We start from the raw sequence: 27,867 nt of genomic DNA on the forward strand, positions 1-27,867 counted from the left end.
AGAATTGGTTTGTAAAAATGGTGCAACTTCAGTGATGTGGAACTGGTTTGGTGTTTGTCCGTCAGATACACAACAAAGCACATTTTTTTGCAGAACATGCAAGCGGCCGTTGTTATTGTCGTATTTGTCGGACTAAGATGCTCTTAAATCTGGGAGTAAACTGGGTCCTAAACTCCGTATGCTTCAGGTCAAACGAACACTGCAGCATCACTTAGAGTTAAAAACTGTCTAAATTCTTTCATCTTTAATAAAACGATCAGCATTGCTCTTTTACCAGGTGTAACTATAAAGTTCAACTTCCAGGCATCCATGAAAACAAAAGTTATTACATTTAACGGAGTTAGAAGTTAGCAGGAAGCTAGCGGAAGTTAGCTCGCTAGTTACCTAAGCATGATATTGCATGTTCTGACTGAGAGATTTCTGAAAACAAATCAAACGTACAGCTCTGCTATCACTTCCAACATAAATGAAGACAGGAAACTAAACAGCAGTGACGTTTGTAGGGTTACTGAAGTTGGGCTAGCTGGTATATAATGATGTGCTACGTGATCGCTAGCGACACAGCTATGTTAGCATAACATAAACAGTGAAGCTGGAGGACGAACACTTAACACTTTTCCACTTATAAAAGTTAACGTGAAGGTTCTTCATGGTTAGAGACAAATGCAATCGCATGGCAGGATGCTGTAAACGGACCAAACTTCAGTCAGGAGAACAACTGAGATAATCCATCCACAATACGAGGTTAGTCATTAATATACTGCAGCAACATGGGAATAGAGCAGCTGCCAGAGAATTCAACATTAATGAATCAATGGTACAGAAGTGGAGGAAGCAAGAAGAATGAGTTTAATAAAGTTTGATTTATCTGACTGCTTTGTTTCACTTAATGTGCCTTATAATCCCGTGCACCTTATGGTCCGAAAAATGCGTACTGCACACTGCAGTTTAATGTTGCAAAGCACCTCTTTTTAACTTCAGTGGATATTATACATGGTTATGCTCAGGATATGTCAGCCCATTTGTACTGGAAATGCCTTTTGGTTAAACTTTCAGCAAGGAATTTGCATTTGCACTGTTACATTTTTATAAAGCTTTAATGTACATAAAAACCAGCTTCTTGTTTAAGTGAAAATAAATGGAAGGTTGTCTTTTTGCGCTAGTAATGTTGTGGAGTTGTATTTTGTCTCGCATCAATTATATCGTCGGTTATATCGTTATCGCAAATTTTCAAATATATATCATGATAAATATTTTTGGCCATATCGCCCTGCTCTACTGTGGAGTCTGTTAATACTGTATCTTTTGATGAGCACTCAAAGCTGCAATCCACTTATGTGTGAGCTCTGCATGGATGTCAGCATTAGTCAGATCCACAGTATTTCTGCACATCTTATAAAATATAAATGATTTGATGACAGCAGGTAAAAACACCTCATTCGCAAGTACTTTTGCAACTAACACAACAAACGTTTTCTCAATGCATCTTTTAATCTAGAACAAACGCACCAGGATTTAGAGGTTTCCAGACTTCAAGACAATGAAAGGTACCCATTTAAAGAAAATAAAGCTGACAAATATTTTGGATTTTGCATGTTGAGTGGTGCATATAATTAAAGTGAATAGAATTGCTGACTAATCAGCTCTTAAATTAGGTTGGAACAGAGCAGCAAACAGTCATAAGGTGTAACAGTGAGTTCAGTGTGGAAGAGCAAAACACACTCAAAGAACTGGTTGAGTAAGGTATGCTTAACCCGATATGTTTAGATCCCAACTTTAGGAGAGATTGTTTTCACATCTAATGAACATTAGAGTGCATCTTTTAGGAAACGTGATATCTCAAGAAATTCCCAAATGCCCACACTGTGGATGGAGCATTTTAAAACAAAAAGCCTACTCAAAAACCACAGGGCAGCCATATTTCACGTCTAAGATAGCCCAGACAAGGTGAGGCATGTGAGGAGGTTTCCCACATTCTGTAGTGCTTACTGTAAAGGCAACTAAAAAAGCAATTTGATACAACAAGAGAAATTAAGAAGTTATTTTCTTGATAGATGATAAGGAAATGCTTTAACATTTATCTGAATCGATGTACGCATGCCAGACCAATTCAGAGACATCCCATCTAACAAATGAGGTATGATCACAAAGTCCTGCAATGCTGCAAACCAAAAATACTTTGTGCGCTTTGATGCATAAAGCATCAAAGGGAAGGCTTGAACTGTGGTGAGTACAACACAAAGCGCTCGAAAATATGCTTGTTTATTGACATCAACAACAAAGTCTCCACCTTTAAAGGCTGTTATTTTTCACACAGAGAGGAAATCCAGCATGCATGGCGAGTAAGTGTGTTCATATCGCTGGAAGCCAGAGGTGAATAAGAGGATGGCTTTGAAAGTGAATAGCAGCATAGTTTGTGCTTTTAATAAACCCACTGAACTTTCTGATCACACCTCCTAAAGTATCTGCAACTATGGTGAATCAACACGGGAAACAAATCTCCCCGGCCCTGTTAACATAACACAAACAACACGATCATATCCAAACTTTTAGAGTCAAGTCAAAAAAATCTAAAAAAATTAATAGTCTAATAAATTTATATTTAAAGCCTTGCAAGACTAAAAAGCATGATTCATAGCTACTTAACTCCACAGCATGAAATTCTATTTGTTCTATCTGAGCTGGTCCATTATGTGGAGTCTCCTGTCACTTCTCTCTCTTACTCACATAAAGAGTGAGCGTTTTCTTCATGCAGAACAATTTTAATGTCTTTACTGTGTCTGTCTCCTACCGAGAGACATAATAACCCAACTCATAACCACTTCAGTTTTCATTAGCCTCATCAAAGCACTGAGTGCACCTAATGACACCAGTGAACTTTCCTTCAATCAATAAAGCTTTGATGGAACCACTTAATCTCCAATAAAAGCAGCCCCACCCACTGAAGTGTTGAGCAGACCAGACCAAAAACCCTCAGTCTGAGAAATTCAGACATCACTGTATCACTATATTTTACTTAACTTCCAGCAACATATGTACCATCATATGTTGTAAAAAAACAAAAAAAACCAAGAATGTTTTGAAATGGGATCAAATTTAGCCTGTAAAATAAAAAAAATAAAAAACTGTAGCCCGTATCATTTCTGGGGTGGATGAACGGTTACCGAGTCAGGGCTCGCAAAATCGCTAGCCCAACGTCCCGGAGCTAGCGATATCTCCGGTCGGGCGACCAAAATCTATCTCGTCGGGGTATATGATAACCCGACGGGCGGGGGCTGAGATAGATTTTGCGAGCCCTGCGAGTGATGCCTGTATGTTATGTAACATTTTGTTGACAATGAACCAATTATGAATAGGATGGACTGAACCACCCTTCACCAGGAGAGCAGGTAGAAGGCATCTGTTGACATCTTGTTTTAAAGATACTCAGAAAATATTCATTTACAAAGCATTAAAATGTATCAACATTACCTTGTCTGCATCCACTTTGCCTCTTATGAACTCCATTTTCCAGAACTGCAGTGCCTGCTCCAAAGACAGGCCGATACCTTTGAGGAAGAGACCGTATTGCATCCGACCTCCGTGGCGGAGATGATGGTTTTCTCTAAGAGACTGGTGGAGCTGCCTCATACACAATGGGAATGACTTCCCTGAAAGCTGTAAGCAGGTAATTGTTAATGACAAACCTGAAGAAATGCCTTATATAATTTATATTTTCCTATAAGTACATATTTTGTATCTATGGAGTACAAAGGATATTAATTAAGTGAAATTAAACACCACATATTTTTGTATTCACTGCCCCAGACCAGCAATAAGGCCCTTCTATGCAAAAAGGCACCTTGAAGAATTTGCCATGCGAAGAAATTTCAAGAACAGATGTTTAAAGCAACTTACTGAATCAATCTGATCCAAGGAGATTTTCCCAACATTCTTCTGGATGCTGTAATCCTGTCCCACATAGGCATGACTAAAAGAAGAAAAACAATACATTATACACGTGTGTAGTTGTCAACGATCTGCTGATTCAATGACAGCAGAGCCTCAAACCTGTGCACCAGGAGCTTCATATCATAGCTTTCCTGGCTGAACAGCACCTGTAGATGCTATAGTACTTTTGGCCAGTCTATTCAGTGTTTACTGTTTGCCAGGAACTTAAAGTAGAAAACTCAAATGATCTTTTTTAGATACATTCAGCAGATTTAAAAGTATTATACAAACACCCATAACAGCTTAAGATGACGTCTTCAATTGTCTTGCTTTGTCCAACCAAGACTACAAATAATAAAAAGAAGCCAAAATCAAAATATTTTCTATGAACTCAAAGATCTATACCATTTATTCCCTTACCCTGTTCTTAAAACTGCGACTGTCTCTCTACCTTGTAATTACCCATGTGAACTAACACGACTACCATCCAATATTTTCTCCCAGAAAAGCAGCAGGCATGGTAGATAAAACAGTGCACAAGTTGGATATTTCTAGTAACCTTATGCTGGAAGCATTATGCTGAACACGCACTAAGGGGCAAAAAGTTTCCACAACATCTGGACTTTATTTAAAGTGTCTGGGTTAACTCAGACCAACCAAAGACACTTTGGTGCAGAAGATCAATTGTGCTAGAAGTCTTTTTCATGGCCACACTGGCGAAACAGCAGCGATGTTATTCATCCTGCTTCTTACCTGAGGTGGTTAAGGAGAGGTTGGAGCCGTTCATCAGAATGCACTGCTGGTAGCGAGCGAGCCGTCAACTGCAGGAGAGATGGGCATCACATGAGTAATGGCAAACAGTCTAGGTCAAAGTGTTATAACGGCCCAAAGTTGCAGGTTAAGTGCACCTGATTCGTTTTAAACTATTTGCACTTTAAACTAGCGCACAGAATCTCGTAATTAAAGCTGTCTTTCTGGAGCGCCGTTATCCAAACAGATCAGAAACGTGTAAACAATTTAAACCAAAAGTTAAGTTCGCCACAGTATCTATCATTAAAGACCTTGATTATGTGTTGCTCAGTGTTTACTAATTTCCAACGAAAAAAAGAAAAAAGGAAATTGCTGGCTGTGCGATCAATCCTGCGACACCTATGTGAATCCACGACATTCAAAACAAATTACAAAAATCCTGCTTTACTAAATGTATCCTTGCAGCCTCTTGTCAGCTTAGTGTATCAACGCCCTTAAGAGTGATAACGTTAATGCATCTCCACGCAACCTTGGCTTAAAAAACAGTAAGATGGTTTTTCTGACTTCAGGTTGAGCAAATCATCTACGCAACACATTTTAACACCATCCTAAAACATGTGACAGCAACTGTCAGGCTATTCTTTACAACATCCTCCGACTTGAAGCTTTCGCATGCTGTCTCAGTCTAAAAACAGGCAGCTGTAGGCCTGAATTATGTTTTTTTTATTTAAAAAAGAAAAAAGAAAAACAAGAAACACCCCTAAAGATCCATGTTCATTCCTCTGCAAAAAAAGCTTGAGTCTAAATCCTGACTCTTGACTTTTAGTCAGTTCCAGGTCTGCCTTGAACCATGCACCAAAGACATTTTAAGATGCAGCATTCTGTTTGTTAAACTGAACAACAAACCAATAAATGGAGTCACATGGAGAGGCAGCTTTCCGTTTCATACCTTTTTAATGACACGTTCTCTGTGATGTCCCCTTGCTGTCCCCAGCAAAGGAGAATAACCATTACAGTAACACACTGGCTCACTTACAAGAATACTAGTTTTGTTGAATTATTCCATTCCAGCAGTTAGTGGTCTGGATAATTACCTGAAAATTGGAGAATTGCAGAACCGAACAACTTTTTCATTTGAGCTTTATTTTTCTCTTCTAATTTCTAAGCTGGTCCTGCCTGAACAACTGTTGTATGTCAACAATAGTGCAAATGCAGTGACGTCGATCGTGGCTCAAGAGTTGGGAGTTCGCCTTGTAATCGGAAGGTTGCCGGTTCGAGCCCCGGCTCGGACAGTCTCGGTCGTTGTGTCCTTGGGCAAGACACTTCACCCGTTGCCTACTGGTGGTGGTCAGAGGGCCCGGTGGCGCCAGTGTCCGGCAGCCTCGCCTCTGTCAGTGCGCCCCAGGGTGGCTGTGGCTACAATGTAGCTTGCCATCACCAGTGTGTGAATGTGTGTGTGAATGGGTGGATGACTGGATATGTAAAGCGCTTTGGGGTCCTTAGGGACTAGAAAAGCGCTATACAAATACAGGCCATTTACCATTTACGTCCTGTACTATACCATCCACGCAAACGGGTTTACCGACACTGGTTATACTACAACCTGAGAGGTTTTCAGAATCACAGGGAAAACTATGATTCTACTACACCTAAATGCTACACTTCTTTCTTTTTGAGAAATAAAAAGCACCAAATTGCTCTGCATTTATTCTCAGGTACATCTAAAACTACTCTCAGAAATCACAATCCAATCATTCTGGCTACCTGGTTATCAAACAATTCATTTAGACAGAAGGGAGTTTTAGATAAGTAGTTCAAATTGCCAGAGAGCATTTTAGCTCAGTGGCTCAAAGAAGCCCACTCTTTGTCATGAGGACACGGTATTAACTGAGAAGACAGTGAAAGTGGCTACTCTGTTACAGTGACAGACAACGTAACACAACCACATCACAAAGGCTGAAGTGTGCATTGAAATGATTTTCTCTTAGAACTGCCGCTCCTTTGTTTAAGCTACCGTTTAACTTAAAATCCGTCGCTAAAATCAGCGTTCTAGTTTAAAACACTACACGGAAGACTGATGTACAATTACAGAGGGGAAAACAATATGAAAGGTATGCACGGTAATGGCTGACACATATTTTGCAGGCACTGATAACATACTGTATGTGAAAAAAGCAAATGAAATAATCATGAAAGGTCTTTGAAGACAAATAAAAATAAAAAGTGATTAGTGTTTTTTTTTTTTTTTAAACAGGTGCACTTTTGATAAACTCAAAGGTCGTCTTTGGCTGTGTTACAACATGTGGCCGTACAAAGGAGTAATTTTGTCATGTAGAGTAAATGTATGTCTATCGTCTACTGGTTAATTAGGATGTGAGAACCTGGGTATTGATGTTTTGATGTCCAAATAAAGTGAACTCTGACCACCCGATGTGGATCTATACCAGGAAAAGAGCCAATTTTCAGCAAAGGGTGCCAAACTATAAAACACTGACCCCTCATATCGATCCAATATTTACTCCACCTTACTGTACCAATTAATGAGCAGAGTGTGGTCTACTTCAGACAACTTTGAGTTTCTTCCTACATTTTCAGCTTCTTGTGCCAAAAATAAAGCGACGTCTTCTCTATAATTCTTTTAAACAGTGGCTTCTCTAATCTCGAAATATGTGTAATTCCTGTATCCACCGCTCTTACCACTCTATAACACAAAATGTAATTCACAAATACTGGTAATTGTAATGAAATAAAATATTGTTTTCTGTGTCTCAGTACAGCAAGTCATCTATTTCAAGATTTCTTGCCTAATTAACGTTGATTAATGTCAATTCATAAACCACAAACTGACACTGCCTTTAGTTGCTGCTCCTTGTGCTCATTTCGCCATCTGGACTACTCGCCACCATGGAGCTGAGCTTGGGTTGTCTTCTCACATATATTATATATTTATTTAAAAAAAGAGAAAAAAAAAAAGGGGAAAAAGGCCTCTGGTTCCCAAAACATTGCATTTCAAGTCCCTCAGGACATTCTAAGCAATGCAAAAGCTTGGTGATACGGCCCCATCATAAACCCCCTTCAGCAGCCTTTAAAAAAACATCATGCCTGCAGGGACAATAAGCACTTTCCTACTAGATGTCCCAAATCTTTCCTCCAGATATTTTCTGCCACATGTGCATACTTATTCCCCTCATTTGAACCCTGTGTTTCTACCATTTCCCTCGGGGCACTGAAAGCAACAATGGCAATTTAATAATTCTCCTTATGGAATCGGGGATTCTGCATGCACAAATGGCATGAAAATGGCCACTAGTGTAAAATAATATAAAGTGAAGGTGTGATGGAGTGAGTCACAAATAGGGCTGGGTATCGTCACTGATTTCTAGAATCGATTCGATCCACGACTCGATTCAATTCTATTTAAATCTGGCAAATTTTGCCTCAGACAGTCAGAAATATTATAATTCAGATCAGTACATTTACATATTTTTGTATCTATAAAAAGGAAGCTGACACTCGCAAGACTTTATCAAAGGTGTAAGCATCACAGCAGATTTTATAAAAATATTCTGCAGTACATCAAAAATGAAAGAAAACCATTAATCAACATATTAACATTACCTCTGAAGTTACAGCGGTTTTATTAGAGACACGGCTAAGCGTTTTGCATTTTGCATAATTTTAAAGAGTTTAAATTTGTTCAGAAGCCTATTGAACGGCAGAAATTAGGTTTTCTTTTCGGAAGTAAGTAAAAGGGAAAAAAACAAAACAGCGGCCGACAGCGCTGTAAATGGTAGACTTGTGCGTAACAAGCAAGCGAATAATGCAGAAAACAGATTTTTAGACGGGAAACTGTTCTTGAAGTACAGAGAGAAAGCGAGAGAGAGAGAGAGAGAGCTGTGCATGACGTGTGATTTTATCGTGGTGGAAGCAAAACAGCAAAAGTCAGAGGGAATTCATGACGATGTTTTTGTGAAGCTTAGTTTGGATTTTCTTTTGCTGCTGGTTTGGTCAATATTGTTTGGAGAGAGATAAAACTAACAGCTTTAGAATCGCCGCAAAAAGGGTGTAAACACAAAGCGCAGACACGCCGAAACATCAGAATCAGCGAGCTGTCGGCTTTCAGCCCCGACCGTGTCCGTGCCGTCGGGTGAGAAATGCGACATCTCACTGATTCTGATCCGTTGGAGGCTCCGAGCTTTGTGTTTACATCTTTGTGCAGAATCCGTGTACCTGCTCTCATTTACTGTTTTAGCTGTTTGGTGGTTCTTGAAATTTTGTGAGGTTTAACCTGAGATTCTGGCGTTTCGGTCAAAATAAATTAATATTTAAAAAAATCGATTCAGGATTTTAATGAATCGATATCACGTTATCCAAGCCAGAATCGATTTTAATCGATAAATCGATGATCAAAACCCACCCCTAGTCACAAAGGTGATGATTAAAGATAGTATTGTACTGGAGGCAATAAAATGGGCCTACATGTGTACTGTAGTCTGAACAATACTGGAGTTCAAAGCATATTCAGATTTGGAGGTTTTAAAAAGCTCAGATTTAAGTTTGAACTCTTATGTTTAGGCTTAAAAAGCAACAAAATGCTGAGAATTCTCAATTGTGCTCCTCCATTATTGTGTTAACAACACAAAAAAATAAAATTTCACTTACTGCAAGAGCTTTAGACAGCCTTGTGCGGAAATCATTGAGAACAATGGTGACAATATCCTGATGGGGAATGTATGCATAGCCTTGTTTGAGGTACACTTTCCTCAGTCGCACAAGATCCAGGGCATCTTGAAAAGGCACCTTTAAAACATAATGACAGTTGGAGGAAGAAAAAAAAAAACAATTAAATCATTAATGTGTTCACAGTATAAAGGCCAGCCGTGTGTCCTTAGTAATTTGGCTGCTTAAATTGTGATCCAAGGATACAATTTAAGCTCAGCAAACCAAATGGGATGATTTACATTCTCCCAGTGAAAATGATTGTCAGTAGCAAGGAAATTTAAATTAAACTCTAGCTTTTAAATTCTGTTAATAGAAAAACTGCATTTAATCCATTTGCATGTTAAATCATTATGAGTAGAGACCTGACTGACAGAACATAATCACAGCCTTTAAAAGATTTGCCTACTATGCACATCGGAATATACAACATAATGTCAATGCATTTCTTTAGTAAGAGTAAGATAAACACATGTGGCGTTGTAATTCTACATTTGGAAAAGCTGGATTTTTTCCATAATGTTGGTTTAAACTGCCCCGGGGAGAAATATTTGCTCATTTATTTCATATCGGTGATGATCTGTCTCTATCTGATGAGATACTGGCTCCAGGGGATGAGGGGTTTATTAAAAAAAAAAAAAAAAAGTAGCGCTAAGCAGACAAATCAGAGTTTTACTCCAGTGTATAAAAGTACTCTCACACATGTAAGCATTACACAATAGATATGATGCAAATGAGAAAGCTTGAGGGGTAATTTGTCCAAGTCTAATACTGGACAAAAAGAAGACGTTACTAGAATTCAAAACACAGGATCCAAGATGTTCTGCAAAGTCTGACCAACCTACCTTACACCATATATTATCCTGCACTGTGCTATTACCTTTAATGATCGCTACTTCAAAAACTCTCCTGAATGACTCTTAACTATGCAGAAAGAGAACTCGAGCCATCATGACACATCAACCTAACAGGGCCACTGTCTAGATGTCTTGGAAGTTACATTCCCTCTGTGGTGTGTTCGTGAATATAAACTATAACCTACACTATATATATGTCTCACCTTGTAGAACTCGTGTTCCATCACCTTGATTCCACTGACGCCAAAGCTGGAGTTTATAAGTTGATCCTTCAGCGCAGTCTTCTCCTCGCTGCTAATCTGAAAAGTTGTGAGATTTCATTGAGGAGTTGCATAAGCTGAACTGTTAATATGATGTTAATAAGCTTGTGGAAAACAAACATTGTTTAAAAAAACAAAACAAAAACCTAAAGTTGGCTTTGCATTCTTGCTTACACCCCGCCACCACCATGTTATCCAAACCTACTGTAGTTCTTTCCTTTTGTGAGCCTAAAAGCAAAACAGAGACTAAGTACACTATATAATATATAGTGTAAACTATATATATTATATTTATGTTTTGGGATTTATTATTTAAAAAATAATACACAAATATTTGAAATATAATTTTTTTCACAATTAAATCTTTTACTGAATAGGGCCAACTTTTTAAAGATGGAAGATGTTATGATGATTGAACAGCTCCACCTAGTGAAAATACAACTGAACACCACTATGCTGTGTATAGAAACAACTGGCATGGATTTAGGCCCGTGTCCTCAACATACTCTGAGCCTGACATAGAAACAAAATCCAAGATATAGTTTCTAAAACACATTATGGTAAAGAGGCACTTAAATGTAAGTTAATCAAATATAAGTAAGTAAATTTTCAAGGTGATATAAAAAAAAAAAAGACTAATTGTGTGTTTCTGAATAAGTCACTATTACAAGAAGACAGAAATTCCCAGTTGTAAAAGTTCCCAGTTGGAATTTTTTTGTGGTAAGCCTCCTCAACTTAAATTTCCAGAAAAAAAATATTTTTGAAATATGTCAAGTGTTTTCTTTAGGAAAGCTTACTGTGTCATAATGGAGATTATTCTTGTGAAGAAATGCCAGTTGTTGTTTTGGGACCAACTCAGTAAAATGGAAGCGGAAAAGATCAACTTCCTGTTGTATAAACCAGCGCCTCAGATCTTCCCTTTGAGAGACAAATGGAAATAAACATTTATCTTTTGCAGCTGAACAACTTATATTCTGACCACATTTTCCAGTATTCCTAAATGGAGACTAAAGACTTACGTTTGGCAGTAGGCCAGTCTGAGAATGAAGTGGGAGATATGGTCTTTTCTTCGTTTTTCATATTCAATTGGTCCACTTTGAGATTTCTTGTCATCCTTAAGAGTTAGAAAACAATTAGTTAATTTGAAAGACAAATAGATGTCAATCATTTAATCATCATTCACCACTTCTTGTCATGTTGTACAGTTTTTGTTTTATGTACATATATGAAAAAATTATCATGTACTAAAAGTCATGTTTATGGTAGCTGTACACTAACTTCCATTATCTCAGGCTCTTGTAATTCAGCATAGGGTCTTAAAATGTTAGTAAATGAGTCACGTTTTCAGCAACACCCAGCAGTGTCTCTTCTTTACTAATACAAATACATTTTATTGCTAAATCATGCTATTTCATCACTATTGCAAAGAGAATTTGATGGATCCTGCGCAAGCTTAACTCCTCAAAGTCAATACTGTGTCAATACACATCGAGCTAAACACTGGTCTCACTCTAAAAGCTAGGGCTGAACGATATATCACATTTGCGATAATATCGCGACATGATCAAGTGCAATTTTCTAACCGCAAAGGCTGCGATTATACTCTGGACATGTCCAAATTCATGGGCTGCATCCTCCTGAGGCCGCATTTGTAGACCGATTACGTCACAGCGACGCGCCGAAGGCTGTCCAAATTCGTAGACTCCTCCGAATGTAGCCGACAAATGCGTCCTCCTTTTCCCCGAATTTGAAGGATGGGTCGGGTGTGTCCTTCGTGGCCTACCATATTCCAGAATTCACAGCACGGCCCAGCCAAACTCCAGTTTCCAACAATGGCGGCCGCTACTAAGTTTTAAAATTACTCATACTAATCTTTCTGGGTCACAAAATAAACTTTTAACATATTTTCAGGCGAGAAAGTAGTTGTGTAAACATCAAATATCTGCTCGGTTTATCAAGATATCGCATATTTGCAAAAGTGCTTCGACGTTTTAGGAGGCGTCTGCTACCCACCAGCTCGATAGCTAGCCGGGAGCTCGAGGGTTACTGATGCGGCCGAGAACGGCACAACTCCCGGCACATCATTTTCAGATCACCGCGGACTTTCGCTGCTCGGGTTAAACGTAATATATAAGTCACTTAGACAATCTAAAAAAAATTTTGTTGGGCTTTTTTCAGTGTTTTGTTTGTTCGTGATTAAATCGGTTTGGCTGAGATTAAAGTTATTAGATTAGATAAAATAAAACTTTATTAATCCCCCGGGTGGGTTCCTCCTTGGTTTTCACACAGCTGACTAAACGTCAAACAGAAAACTTATTAAACAGAAGTATGAGACAGTCGAGAATTTACGCCAGTGTCTGGTTATATTTTAGATAGCAAGAAGCAGACGGCCGAGTTTATTAAGCTCCACCGAGACAGCGGTGACGCTAATCAGAAGGCTAGACCGTCCAATTTCATGGCCGTTTACTTCCGGCCTACCCGACCGTCTGAGGACCAGTGCGGCCTCTTCAGCTTTGCCTCTGCCACTTGAAGATGTCGTGAAGACAGAGTTGAATAGTTACCTGTTGACCCCTGTCATTGACGGAGAGGATGATCCCTTAGCCTGGTGGAAGGTGCACAACATTCACTTTCCACGACTGTGCAAGATGGCCCGCAAATATCTGTGTGTGCCAGCCACAAGTGCCCCCTCAGAGCGTCTGTTCAGCACTGGAGGGAATATAGTGACCTGCACTCGCTCATCCTTAAAGCCAGCAAAAGTAGATATGCTGGTCTTCCTAGCAAAAAACCTGTGAGCTAGGATGATTATGGCTAGCTGAGCCATACTCATTGTTTATACAATTGCTATTATGTTTGCACTTTATGTCAAATCAAATCAAATCACTTTTATTGTCACATCACATGTGCAGGTACATTGGTACAGCACATGTGAGTGAAATTCTTGTGTGCGAGCTTCACAAGCAACAGAGTTGTGCAAAATACAATAATGTAAACAAGCAAAATACAAGAATGGCTACATCTGAAACTAATAAATATATGTACAATATATAATAGTATATGCATTTCTGGATGTGTATACTAAATATTTTTCTACACGTGTGTGTGTGTGTGTGTGTGTGTGTGTGTGTGTGTGTGTGTGTGTACACATATTTTACAAATTAAATAGAGTAAACAATAAATAAAATATATAAAAATGTGTAATGTTACTGACTGCAGAGATCAGTAAGATGTGTGCATTTTTTATTTATTAGTTTTATTTATTTAATATTATTTTTTAATTTAATGACTGTCTAGTAGTTCACAGATGTCGAAAAACTGAGTGTGGTAAAGCCACCGATTTTTTTTATGTATATTTCTGCAATCTGCACATTGCACTGACTTTCATTTTAATGTTTACACCAGGGTTCCTTGTCAGCACTTTATGCTCAGATGTTTGTAAGCTAAAAATAAACTATTGTGTATGTTCAAATATACTGTTGTGATTGAAGAAGTTAAATAAAAATGTCAGTCATCAATTCATGCATCACCTCATGTCATCATAACAGAGGTCTGTCTTCCAGGAAAGAACAGTTTAAAATTAATGTAATATAGTATTGGCCATACTATATGATGTATTGCTTGTCTTTGTTTAATAATACAGAAGACAAAGACCTTAAAAAATAATCGCATATCGCATCGCAATCGCAATATTGGGGCAAAAAAAATCGCAATTAGATTATTTTCCATAATCGTTCAGCCCTACTAAAAGCTATGCCAGTTTATTAGATATGTCTCACTCACAAGGGGGGGACAAGCACCATGAAGTGCAGTGCGATATTACAGGACCCTAAACAAATCCAACCCCTGTGTTTTCATTAAAACACATAGCGGGTAAAAGTTTAAAAAGAAATCTCTTTGTGATAAAGCTTTAGTTGAAGTTGTTGACAACACAATGCAATAACTGACTCATTAATACTGTTTAAAGGTGCACAATGGGAAACATACTCACAGCATCTGGTCTGTAAGGAAAGTTCAGAGCTTTAAGCTGACTCTCAAGTTTGCGTCTATACGGCTCTGTAAGCTTGACATGGCTCACACCCAAGTTCTCCACAGTCTTCAACACTACAGTGGCATTAAAACAAACATTACAAACCACATGTCCTAAATAAAATGTATTACACAAGAGCAGAGAAAACAATGCTTACAGTAATTTTCATCATTTGATTTCACAAGTAGTATGAGACAAATCTTACACTTCAGTCGTTCCACAGCAAATGTTTCAAATTCAGAGAGAGAGATGTTTTCAAGAGGAGGCTGTCCATAAAACTGCAGGTGCTGCCCATAGAGCTCCGACTGAGGGATAGTGCTAATCTTCTTTTTTCTGCCTCCAAACTGCATAGTGCCTGATGGTAAAAGAAATCAAGCATGTTTTAATGTACCACTTGCTAACAAGCTGGGTCCCAAACCTGCCATATCTGATGTAGTGAGCCATTGACCAAAGCGACATTCAATACAAATTCATGGAAATTAAATAAGCTGTTCTTATTTCAAACGCATAACGCTTGATTTTGCCATTTTCTCCTTACTAGGAGTTGAATAAATAAAACACACTATTGTGGAGAAGACCCGAGCCACCATTAAAACGCTTATAACTAACAAACATTAAGAAATTCATTGAGCTTCTTTGATTTCAAACGGTAAAGGATGCTGCCATACAAAATCAGAACAAACGAATTTCTGCACAGCATCTGCTATTTACCTTTAACCAGTCAGTGCATAAGTGGCACCCGGTATCACTTAAAGCAAAACTTGGCAAACGGAGCTTCTCCTTGACTAATCGTCTCTTCAATCCATAGCTGAGAGACTGTGATGAAGAGTCGAAATGTTCCTGACATCTAAAAATCAGCCTCTGCACACAAACTGAACTGACAGTGTGAAGCTGTGTATGTTTTGTTATGTTACACTGGCTCAGCAGTCAGTAACTGTCGTTCTCATAAACTCAATTTCTACATTTAAGGCTAAATGTAGCCGCTAACAGAGACTATTTAGTTTAAGTTAGCAATAGAGCCCATAGCAAGACGTTAAGGGTAGTGAAAAACAATCCAACTTTGACGTTTGCTAGGTATCAGATTTGAGTTTAAACTGCATTGAAAAGACCGAGCTCAAAAACAGCCCGAGAAACTTATTTCACGGTTGAGGAGCAACAAGAAGCATATAATACTGTCGTTACATTACCGATTAGATGAAGCTTTTAGACTCCAAATAACGCAGTCCCGCCAAACAAAAGGGGCTGTTCAACAAACGCGGGTAAAAATATGACGTTGCATCCGACACCGGAAGAGAACGAAAGTTGTGAAGTGGTGTGTACTCGTTTTACTTTTTAGGACAGCCCGCCCCGTCTCTCAAAGTAACGATGACCTCCATGAAAAAAACAGGCAAACAGTTTCTTTTAAAATACTATTACCCAAACTTGGCTTGAGCCAAGACAAGCCACTGCTATTTCACACTATGTTTCTATTTCTGTTTTTTGGCGTTTGAACCAAATCCGACACAAACTCACGGGCGCACGTGTATTACATAACAAATGCCCCACTAAAACGCGGGTTCACCTTATCTTCAAATCAAGAAAATCATTGTTTTTCAAACGATTAATAACAGCTTTGAAATTAAACTTTAAAATTTAAAGATGTTAAAAAAATCATACAGAAACCCCTTTCCCAAATGCCCATTTGATAAGGTTGGTTGAACTGATTTTCTTCTGAAATATCACTACTCCACAGACAGTTTACCTATCAGATCAGCAAATTTCCACAAATAAGGATTACTGGCATTGTCCTTAGCATATAAACTTCTCTTCACACAGACACTGCATATGGATATACGGGTGTGTATGTAGGAATGAATGAAACACCGCATGTTTGACACAAGAATGTTAGATTTAAAATAAACAGAATATATTCTGTAAAGCACTTTCAGGAAAGGTTTAAATTCCATGTCATTTATTCCTATGATTTTTGTGGTCGAAATAGATCAGACATTTCCCATTTATTTTTCCACTGTATGTAATCCAAAGTATTCTGTTTTGACGTACAAAAGTTTTGTATTTAGAGAAATTGGTAAATGGTCATGTTATATTATAGAGACATTTTAGTTTATTTTGTGGCTAACTCAATAAACAAAACAAAACAAAAATTCTAACCCAAATTCTGCTCATTTTTGGTAAGTTTCATATGCATACAGTAAAATGAACCTATACAAAAACAAACGTCGGTACGTTTTTAACTAACATCAACCATTGCTACAATTTTCTCAGCAGACGGTTAGGTGTTTTCTGCCTTTTTAAAAAAAATGAAGCTGCAGTTATTTAAAGTTATTTAACAAACTATTTGATAGTTTCACATTAATGACACATATTCAGAAAGGGAGAAACTGTAGTGGAAAGTACATTTACTCCCTTTTAACACATTTCCGTGTTTCTGCTTTATAACATGCATTTTACTTCACATACCTGAAAGTAAAATTCACTTTTTAATCCGGTTGTGAGTAATTTTCACACGCTTTTTTCTTGGTTGTTGTGATCCGTCCACATAAAACACGCGTAGAAGACATATATAATGGTTGTGAATAAAAAAAATATCAACAATAATTCAGCGTTTAAACAGACGTGACTTTTAGGGCTAACATATGAGAACTACAAGTGTTCCCAAGACTCCCGAGGACAGAGGCGCGTCCACGCCGACTCTCTTGCTTTGTGCATTCTTTGGCTCTGCTGCTTAGCAACAAACACTAGCGAGCTAGCCAACAGCCTGCCTGGCTAGCTCTCACGCGCAACGTAGCTCACTGAAATAGGCAGCAATGCATATCCATTCTATAAATGTCATGAGAGTGACCTCAGGTGTTGACAGTCAATAAACGGTATCTTTCGTTTAGGAGAGAACGTTTTTGCATTACACAGGGAAGAAGTCGTTAGCGAACGGAGCAGAAGGTTGTCTTTCTTCTGTGAAAAGTGGCTAATCTTAGCTAGGCACCCTTAGCAGCGGAGTCTCTTGCGTCTCTTGCCACGGAGAAGAGCGGCGGGAGGCTGTAGATATGTGGATGTGGGTTAGCTGACTGCATAGCTCGCCTAATGTCATTGGATGAGTTGTAGCGTCGTTTTACAGGTAAGAAACTGCACGCTTCTTTGGCATGCTTTCCCATCATTTCTTCACCGTTTATTTCACCCAGCTTTAACGCACTACCTCGGGAGCTGCTCTGTACTTCAAGGGGAGCCTCCTTTCAGCAATTCAACAGGTCTTATCTTGACCAAGGCAAGGGATTTGAGTGAAGAAGAGGAGTGGGAAGTTGACTTCAAACTTAATTCCCATCAGAGACTATGAACGCATTACATATAGCAAAAGTCTTCGACAGAGTTGAATAGCTTAGTTGCGTGTCATGGCGTTTTGATCTGTGTTATTCAGTCTTTGCTTCAAAAAATTGTGGTGCCCCGCCTTGAGGCCTGGACAAGTAACGGTGAGTCTATGAAGATGACTCACTGTCTAGCAAAGGGGGGTGTATTATCTGCTTCATACTGAGCAGAATTCAGTACTATGTGCATAGCAATGTAAAACATACCCTGCTACCATGTTATGTAAAAAATGCAGTAGGCCTGTATATTTCAGATTCTGTGTTATCACATTTGTATTGTATGAATATGGTAATGATGACCTGAAAGCCCAGAATTTACTCAGGACAGTTGTTTGTGCAGGTATGGAGAATATTGTGTTTAAATGTGTAGCTGATACCTGTCTTGAAGTGTTAAACTGCACCTTCCAGTCACTTCTTTAGAGCTTGAAAAAAGAAGGCAGCTGGACTTCTTTCAAGAGGCGTTTTCCCTTAAAAAAACAAATGATGGAAAGTCACAAGTATTTACCCTGGGGGTACCCTTTTGGAAGTGATCCTTATTGATAATGTGAGTCACCAAATGAGCTAAGATGTAAAAACAAAAAACAAAACAAAAAAACCCCAACTTTGGTCACTCACATTACCATCAGTGGGGGTTCAGAATGAAACCTCTGTGAGGTCTTGCCCTAACATGACCTATTGAGATCACCTGAGGAGAGTTGTAATTCATTTCAGAAATGTGGGGTATAAGACATGACCACAGTGCAAAAAGATTGCCCCACATTGTTGTTGATACTAAGAGCACAATTATTCAGATCTCATTTTCAAACACTGTTAAAGCGAATCATCATCATTTATCTAAATCTGAATCACGTTGCTCTGAACTTATAGTAGTTATAAATAAACAATACATAACCAGCTTCTTAACCTCCCAGTTTGACAGTTTCTGTGATGATAAAACATATTTAAAGTACAAATCGCGAACCGACTACACTTGAATAGGAGAGGACTAGCTGCTTGAAAGGAAGAGGAGGTCTTTGCTCAACTAAAGAGAAATGCAAAGTCAAGACTTTACAGTTTACAGAGTTTACATTAAAAGACGAGCATACTATTCTATTTTCAGCTGTGTTTTGCCTTCATGTTATACCAACTGATGTGTCATTCAGCTCAATTACAGATACATATTGTGACTCAAATTCAAGCAGGCTGTTGAACACTACAGTCACGCAGTAGGCTGTCAGTGTCCACTGAGAACAGCTTTCCCACAATATGTTAGCATAGCATAGCACTCAGCCACTCCAAGTATATAGCTGTGGGGACACGGTTGCTATGCGGAGTCTGCAGTTTTCTGCACTAATGGAACAATAAACATAGTGAACCACCTCTCCAGTCAAGCTGAAAATTTGTTTTACAACAGTTAGTAAAATGTGCACCCATAACAGTTTAAAAGCTAATTACAGACATTGTGTATGTGACACCATGTATTAGAGTGCAATGAAGTGCTTGTGTTGCTGGCGAATATGATAATTATACTATTAAGCCTATAAAAGTTGAGTTGTGACTGTTGGCTATAAAAATGTATTGTAAAACATTTTTTAGGCTTTGACAACTACATTTGTAACAGTATATTGACATATCAAACTGAAAATAAGTTTGATTAGTATTAAAAAGAAGTAGCAGTCAGTTGCGCCTCTGCTAATTTGCTTGATTGTCAGCCGCACTTTAACAGCATTTATAAGTAACTTATAAACTGAGTAACAAAGTTGGTTTTCATCATATTTGTTCAACTGACAATGTCTCTGAAGTGAGTGATTCATATATAAACCACATTTGAGTTGCACTTGTCCAGTGTTTGTGTGGCTTTTTTTTTGTGTGTTTTTTTTTTTTTTTTTTTTTGTAGTATCTAATATTTTATTTTACACTTTCAGCCGGTACATGTGCTCCCATCACAGCTCTGAAACAATACAGGCACAGTGGAACTGAGAAAATCAGCCAGACGTCATCACCATGTTGGAGGAGGACATGGAAGTGGCCATCAAAGTGGTCGTGGTCGGCAACGGAGCTGTCGGCAAGTCCAGTATGATCCAACGTTACTGCAAGGGCATTTTCACTAAAGACTACAAAAAGACAATTGGAGTGGACTTCCTGGAAAGGCAGATACTGTAAGATGTTCATTTGAAAGATGTTCCACATTATTTATCAGTTATAGTCTATAATCAAAGTCACAGAGGGTCTGTTAACTAACTACAACTTCAGCTGTATAAAATTGTTTTACAATATTAAATACATATTGGAATGTGGAATCCTGTTGGTACCCACATTTTAGGTTTAATCAGAAATTACTCTTTTTTAAAAAACTGAATTTTACTAAATTTGACACATTTTACTTAAAAAGGCCACTTTGTTATATTATATTTAGCTTTTATTTAATTAACATTAATTATTATTATTTAATATTTTATTAACCACAGCACAGTGGTGCAGTAGTATTGTGGCCTCTCAGCAAGATGGTCCTGGGTTTGAATCCACAGGCTGGCTCGGGCTTTTCTGTGACTGCGTTGGTTCTCTCTGGGTACTCTGGTTTCCTCTGACAGTCCAAAGACATCCATGTTGGTTAATTAACCAGATTTTTTTTGTTTTATTTTGTTATTTTACTTCAATTCTTCTATTGAATGCCTATCTAGTTTTTACTTATTTTACTTTACTTAGTAACTGTGTACTGTATGTATGTACGCATGTATGTCATTACACTCCTGGAGGAACAAGAGCCCTCTTGAGTTAAATGAAATAATTTTCCACCCTAGAAGAAAACATGATAAAATATTTTTTTTCCATGTTATAAATAATAATTAAAAGAGAAAGTTATTTGACGAGAATTTAAAAAATATATTTAAATATTATTACTTTTGTTTATTGAAGGAAATGTTTTATTCCAAATGTCTTAAAATTGTAGTTTTTGTGATTGTCTATTAACATAGAAAAACAAGTAGAGTGTGCTGAGTAGGATATAATAGGATATTATAGATGGATGAATATGTAACTAGTCAATTTTTTTTCTCATCGTTTTAGTGTAAATGATGAAGATGTCCGATTAATGCTTTGGGACACTGCTGGGCAGGAGGAGTTTGATGCCATCACTAAGGCCTATTACCGCGGTAAGATTGCACCTCTGCAACAAATAACGTTTGCTTATCCCATATTTCTAGGCTATTTCTAGGCTTCCAACCAGTGTAAGTGTAAGCACTAGTATATATATACATATATATTTCCTAGAGGGCTTATTCTTAAATCCAATCTGTGTTTTTGCTCTTGGACAATGAATTATGCAACATGTTCAACATGCTTTTTTTTTTTTTACAAGATGTAACAGCTTGAGAACGTGAACTGTTTGTGTATGTGATCTTACTTTGCAGGTGCGCAGGCATGTGTGCTTGTCTTCTCCACCACAGACCGGGACTCATTTCAGGCTATTGACAGCTGGAAGGAGAAGGTGGAAGCAGAAGTTGGAGATATTCCCACAGTTCTTGTGCAAAACAAAATTGACCTCCTGGAAGAGACTGTTATAAAAAAGTAAGGATTCGGTGGTACAGAAAAGCAATTAACTGTTAAAGAAAAGAGTGCTGACTGTTTATTGAAAATAAGCCTGTTAATTTAGAAGAAAATTAAGAAGTGCTGTATTTCCTTCACTTGTACTGCAGTGAGGAGGCAGAAGCATTGGCTAAGAGGCTTAAGCTAAGATTTTATCGCGCTTCAGTGAAAGAGGACCTAAATGTGAATGAGGGTAGGTTACTGAAAATCTGAACAACTGATCAGATGCAAGTAAAATGGCTTGTTTCTTAATGTTACTGTCATAACATTTCTGCTTGTTGTCTTCATTTAGTTTTTAAGTATTTAGCTGAGAAGTATCTACAGCGACTCAAACAGCAAACAGCAGAGGAGACAGAGGTGGTCCACACAACAAGCAATAAAATAGGTAAGAAATCTTTTTTCGTATCACAATTTAAGCTCTGGTGTTTTGTTTTGTTTTTGTTTCTTTTAAATAGCCTTTACTCATTCTTTCTGGGTTTTTTTCCAAAGGTGTTTTTAATACAACAAGTAGTAATGTCTGCAACCAGAGCTCCAGCAACGGCAGAGAAGTCATCACTTTGCGTCCTAACAAGCAAAGAACCAAGAAGACTAAAAATCCCTTTGGAAGCTGCAGCCTCCTCTAGAGAAAATCATTTCATTTTACTGACCGACAGTTATTTCTGACATTAGATTGCTCGTTATTGTAAGCTGTTGAGGTAGCGACAGTTAGTGACCAAAGCTCACATAGACTGGGAAACACTACACTACACTATATTACTTTATTAACCTAATGTTCATCTTCCTCGCCCCATGTTGATAGGTGTATTGCGGTCTCGAATATTCATCAGCGATCTGGGCACAAAACCTAACCTTTGTACATACTTGGATCCTCCTAATGGTTGCCTTAAGAAACAACTGCAGCTACAGTATGTTGTGTTATTAATTTAATGATGCCCAAAACAACTGAAGTTCTAGCTGTTGGTGCAGGTGGATGTTCCCCCTTATGGCCGAGGCTTTTGCTCTTTCTTTTTTTTTCACTCTTTTTTTTTTTGTTTGTTTGTTTTAATGAAACTTGACATACTGACTCTCATCAAAGTATGTAACAGCAAAAGTTGCACTCCATCGAGACTTTTCCTTCTGTACGTGGTTATTCTGTTTAACATTTCAGCTGTGCAATACATTTGCATGTATTATAAAAGATAAGCAGATTATTTTATTCCATATTTTTCTAACTGTTAAACAGATAATGGTTCAAACTATATTCTTCGTCCTGATTGAACGCTGAGTTAAATCTCTGCGTGAAGTATTTTTGTACGAAGCACAATAGCTTTGACTGATCTTATGTGCCAAATTTTCTCTTTCTGAGCTGTGGTTAAACATGTGCTCTCATAGATATAGGTATGTAACCAAATATCAATAACCAATGACACAAAAATAGTCCTTTTTCTGTCTGCTTACACTTGTTAAACAAATTATTTTAGACATAAAACACCATTTACACTAAAAAAAATCTGTTATTTCAATCATAGTACCTCAAGTTACAACCAATTGTCAGTTACAATACAATACTATGCTTTTGATTGCAGTTGTTTACATTGTTTTGTTTATTATTTCTATAGCTTTGACATATATATTCAGAGTACATTAAACACAATACAGAATTCTCCTATTAGTTTTTTGACCTGGATTGTGAAGAACTTTCTCCAGACTATAAAAAAGGAGCTGTATTGGGGCCAGAAAGTGAAAAGAAAAATGAAAGCTCACTGCTCAGTAGGTACTGTACCTGTGGTGTGGAGTTTAGGGCGGGATGTAAACGAATGCTCTCAGAAGGTGTTACAAAAAGTTGGCAATCAAGAGGGGATGTTTTGCTATTGAAGCGCTTACGTGTGCCTGATTATGCAAGAAAATTACATTTCTTTCTAACTAAATGAGAGTACTCCCAGAAACAATCTCCCAGTCCTAATCCTTAGTTTTCAATACAACTATCTGTGAAATGTATAATGTATTCACCTTTCCTTCTGTTTTTCAGAACTCATTATTGGGTTACACAGGTTTACCAAGCACAACAAAATATTTAGTAATATAGAAAAGTCTTAGATTAAATCTTCTGTCTTGAATGAACATTTCCTTAGTAGTTTCAGTTGTAGCTATCTAATGGAATTATAATACATAGGTCATCTGGGAATACATGTGCATGCATGCTTTACTCTTAAAAGAAAAAAAGATTTCAGATCTGTGTTCAGAATTTTTTTTCTATTGTGAAAATACCAAAAGGTGCTTAAAATGTGTTCTACAGTTACACCGTTGGTACTAAGATTGTGTCACATTTCAGTTTCCCATTAGGGTTTTTTTTTTTTTTTTTTGTAAACTGCTGTTTTGAAGACAAGCAAAGTGGCATAACTGTAATGCATGCAGGCCTTTTCCCCTCCCATATCAGTGAATGTTTAATCATTACAATGCCTTGTCAATGTTTACATTCTTCAGAGTACACATTTTAATCCACCCTTTTGCTGTTTTGTTTTTTTTAATTGCCTTCACAGTAGATCTGTAAGTAATGTTTTTCTCAAGCTTGTGCTAGTTTGTGTTTACTTTGTCTTTTGACTGACTTGATTCACTGCACTTTATCATTAAGATGGCGTATAATTTTAAAGAATCAGCAGTTAAAACTAACCATACTTAAGTGCTGTCACTCAGGTGTAATCTTTGTGTCTTAATTTTACTTTTACTTTTTCTCACATGACTTCATTAGCAGATTCACACCTTTAGAAAGACAAACCAACTTGTGTTGGCTTTCAGCCTGAGAAAAACGACACGACTTGCAGTTTTGTTGTGTCACACCCTGGAGTGTGCCACACAACTGTGTGTCTGTTGTTTTGTTTGTGAGACAGTGTTTAGTGGCAATCTGATATAAATAAAAAATTTCTTGAGCATCCATTGTATGATTTCATGACAGTTTCTTTAACCAGAATGTTGTTATTATTTTAACTGGGTACATTTAGTTAGAGTGAATAAGGTTAGGTAATTTTAGAAGTGCAGACAGTTTGGATAAAAGATGGTTGTCTGTACCCATGGCAGTTTTACAAGTTAATAAACAACTAACATGGGTGTAGAAGTTTAGCCTTGCTCTTAGTACCTTGACACGAGAAACTCATACCTCATGATCCTCATATTCTATGTTATTTCATATCCTTATGCCAAATGCCAAACAATAGATGAGTTTGCTCAAATGCCATCCGCTGGGGAAGAGCAAGTGATAATATGTAGGGCTCCTAGACAAAGGCAACCTTTACTTACTTAAAACATTGTATGCCCTTTGCACTGCTGACATTGTTTTTCTATTTGACACAAAACAACTAAGTGTTGTAAGTCTCGATTTTTAAATTTGTCCTATAGATTATCCTCTACACCACGTGTGTGGACACGTGGTGTAGAGGATAATGCCTCTAAATAAACAGAGGCACTTGCCACATGCTGCACTGTATATTTAAAGAAGTCTCTGCCCGACACTCATAAGACAACAGGTTTATTTCGTTTTTTGACACGTGATCTGAAATAAAACTCATATGTGCAAATACAAAATAAAATCCATATATCTTGTGTTGATTTCACACAAAGAGGTAGTGTGTGCACTTACAAAATCAACTACCTAAATTTAAAAGTGAGGCAATGAAACAAAAAGAGAGTTGTTTAATTCATTGCTGTTCAGAATCTTTTACTGCACTAGGTGCATATGTGAACACACACGTACATTGTATAAACATTAAGTAACCAATATTAAGTAGATCAATGTAAAAATGACAATGATTTGGTAAAACTGGATATTTGTTGCTCACTTTTCTTGCTACAAGTAGCAGCCTTCTGAAAGCGAACATTCAAGGCACATTTAATGCTTTGGTGATGAGTCTTATTGACTACCGTTTGCTTTTGTGTTCTCGAGTTTTTGATGATCCATAATCTTGATGTTCTTTTCAGCATTTTCAACATTTCTCAATAGAGTCTCCAGCCTCCGCTTTATGTTCTTCTGGTCCTCCAGAGCGCAACCGATCACAATGGCCTGAAACTTCTGGTCGATGGGAATGGCCGGTGCTTCAGTCACACATGCGGCGTGCAGGGCCAGCAGCTTCTGCCTGCTCCCCTCCATGTCGTCCAGCAACTTTTTCACTATTTCATCTATGATGGATGTGGCTTTTTGTAGCGCCTCCTCCTGCTGCGGGTTTCTGATTGTCCCAACAGAGATTTCCACAGACAGCGTCCGGCCCATTAAACGGTCTGCAGTTAAAGTTAACTCCTCTCTCTCTCCTAAGAGACACGACACACAGGGGAAAAAATTAAATAAAATACATTAAGTGAAAAAATACATTTACCACAGATAACAAGGTTTTGTAAGGGGTAGCATGTTGGCTAGATTTATCTAAATTCAAATCCTTGCCCTTGTCTTTATTATCTGAAGTTTCCATGTTCATGACTGTGCTCAGTCTACCAGAAGCCAGGGACACAGTTATTTTATGCAGTGTAAAACAACAGGGTGGGCTTACACATCTACACTTCAGATCTGCAAAGCCTTTCTAAAAAAATTCTCTGAGAGACAAAGCAGCTGGTGTAAAAACAATCTACAGCAGATAAATAGAAAGAAAATCAAGTCTGCTGAATTTGAATTTTCTGCCTCAAACTGTCATCAGTATGTATGGAGGAGGTCAGGAAAGAGACACAGCAGTAAGTATCAGCGGTGTTAGGGATCTTGTCAAAATTGATGAATTATGAACACAGAAAACTACCGTCAGATTTTGATCCACCATGCAGTACCATCTGGAAAGCATCTGATTGGCTTCATTTTTCAGCATGACAATGATCCCAAACACATTGCTAATGGATTAAAAGCCAGACAGAGGAAACACACAATGGAACACTATCTGTAATGGACTGGACTCCCCAGAGCCCAAAGCACAACATTACTGAAGCAGGGTGGGATCGTTTTGACAGAGAACAGAACAAAAGGCAGTAGCCCAAATTCTGTTTTGCCACATATATTTTGTATTTCTATTTATTTGTGCATGTTTTACTACATCACTGCACTTATTTCCACTTTACTGTCAATGTAGAAAGAAATAAGGAGTGGCTCAAGACTTCTGCCTAATACTGTACACTGTAATGATTTCTTTGCAAGTGGACGCTTTCTTTGGAAACAAAAAAAAAAGAAAAGAAATACGGGTAATCAAATAAAGACTGCAGGTGGTTTTCAACGAGCATGTTCAGCCTAGTTTAGTGCCTTCATTAAAATAGAGCTTGATGTATAAATGACATCCATGAGCTGTAAACAACTACTTGGGTGGAACTCTTTAAATCCTCAGACATTCACGAGCCCACCTCCACCCAACAGCAAAGTTAACTTTCAAAGCGTGTCTTCATTGGATCACAATGTTGCAGTGGCATCAGAGCAGAAAATACAGGAATTCAAAACACAGCAAAATGATACTAGGAGGCTATATGTTCACAGTGACATCAACCAGCGCGTGACTTTTGAGTTCAAGTTGTGATAGTCAGCAAGCCGCCTCACCAGCACAGATGTTACGCATTTCTTGACTGTTCTGTAGAGATTGAATCATTTCCAGGATGCACTCCCTTTCCTGCTCCATGGCCGATGCCGCTTCGCGTAAAGACTCCACCCTGTTGGAAACAACAAAGCATGACAATAACCGTCCATTGAAAAGCATCCTTAAACTGCGAGAGTAATGATTATGATGCTGTGAGCTACGAACCTAAAGCAACCCACCTATAAAACATGTGATCATTAACTGTTCTCGGAAAACCGCTAAGAAATTAAAGCTACTTTTATGGCACATTTTAAGCGCTGTAATAACTTGTTATAGAAAATGTGAGCAGTCATATATATCCCACAAAGGACAATGCTTGAATAGGTGGCTCATGCTAAGGCCCGTTACTTAACTACCTCATTTCCAGCTGGTCCAAACTTTCCAGCAGCCGCCCCGAGCGATCTGCCATGGATAGCGTCCTGCTGAACTTGCTACAGGTAGCCTCGTTCATCTTCGCCTGTATTTTTGCCTGAGCCATGATGATGAACACCCGTCACAAGGCTGATCCGTTCCGTAGTAAAAACAAATCCCGTGTGCGGTCAACTCCGAGCTGTCCAGCTGACTGTAGCTCCACCGGCTGCTGCTGCAGCGCCCCTGGGAGAACATTTCCAAACATGGGCTGTGACTTCCTTCACTCACTCCTCATAGAAGCTTCCCGAGGAGCCCAAAACTATGCTCTCAAAACGAGGGTCCGAGGACCCCCTGAAGGACCCCGGAAACGGCCGTCCGGCCCACAGAAAAACGAGCTAGGATTTAAATTAATAGGATAACAGTCACTATTTTTTGTTCAACAAAACTAGTTAATAGACTTTGCTGAATCCACCACCAAAACCTTTT

The 27,867-nt window shown here is 38.2% G+C and overlaps 3 protein-coding genes across 4 annotated transcripts in view; 1 reads left to right on the plus strand and 2 right to left on the minus strand.

Moving 5' to 3' along the window:
• Positions 1–17,146, minus strand: part of prim2 (DNA primase subunit 2) — a 29,413-nt gene extending 12,267 nt beyond the window's left edge. Inside the window, exons 1-10 of one of the 2 annotated variants that reach the window (XM_082557025.1) lie at positions 17,001–17,146; positions 14,746–14,895; positions 14,502–14,614; positions 11,536–11,630; positions 11,314–11,434; positions 10,460–10,555; positions 9,343–9,480; positions 4,684–4,751; positions 3,898–3,970; positions 3,472–3,657 (exon numbers count right to left, since the gene is read on the minus strand). In XM_082557025.1, coding sequence (XP_082413151.1) covers positions 3,472–3,657; positions 3,898–3,970; positions 4,684–4,751; positions 9,343–9,480; positions 10,460–10,555; positions 11,314–11,434; positions 11,536–11,630; positions 14,502–14,614; positions 14,746–14,890 — 1,035 coding nt within the window. In that variant the 5' untranslated portion in view covers positions 14,891–14,895; positions 17,001–17,146. Of the gene's footprint in view, positions 1–3,471; positions 3,658–3,897; positions 3,971–4,683; positions 4,752–9,342; positions 9,481–10,459; positions 10,556–11,313; positions 11,435–11,535; positions 11,631–14,501; positions 14,615–14,745; positions 14,896–15,727; positions 15,837–17,000 lie in introns of those variants that run through there. The other variant, XM_082557024.1, reaches the window with a different exon arrangement.
• A 127-nt stretch (positions 17,147–17,273) lies between these two features.
• On the plus strand, positions 17,274–24,371 carry rab23 (RAB23, member RAS oncogene family). The gene is made up of 7 exons (XM_082557026.1): positions 17,274–17,652; positions 19,801–20,034; positions 20,942–21,027; positions 21,286–21,442; positions 21,571–21,653; positions 21,753–21,845; positions 21,950–24,371. Exons 2-7 carry the CDS (start codon positions 19,880–19,882, stop codon positions 22,081–22,083), a joined length of 708 nt encoding a protein of 235 aa, XP_082413152.1. The 5' UTR covers positions 17,274–17,652; positions 19,801–19,879; the 3' UTR covers positions 22,084–24,371.
• On the minus strand, positions 23,766–27,651 carry bag2 (BCL2 associated athanogene 2). Its single transcript, XM_082557027.1, has 3 exons — positions 27,387–27,651; positions 26,994–27,103; positions 23,766–25,738 (listed from the first exon to the last, which is right to left on the minus strand). Exons 1-3 carry the CDS (start codon positions 27,506–27,508, stop codon positions 25,344–25,346), a joined length of 627 nt encoding a protein of 208 aa, XP_082413153.1. The 5' UTR covers positions 27,509–27,651; the 3' UTR covers positions 23,766–25,343.
• Between the last annotated feature and the right edge of the window lie 216 nt (positions 27,652–27,867).

This window comes from Aulonocara stuartgranti, assembly GCF_965226115.1.
Source record: "Aulonocara stuartgranti genome assembly, chromosome: 13".
NCBI classification, from domain to species: domain Eukaryota; kingdom Metazoa; phylum Chordata; class Actinopteri; order Cichliformes; family Cichlidae; genus Aulonocara; species Aulonocara stuartgranti.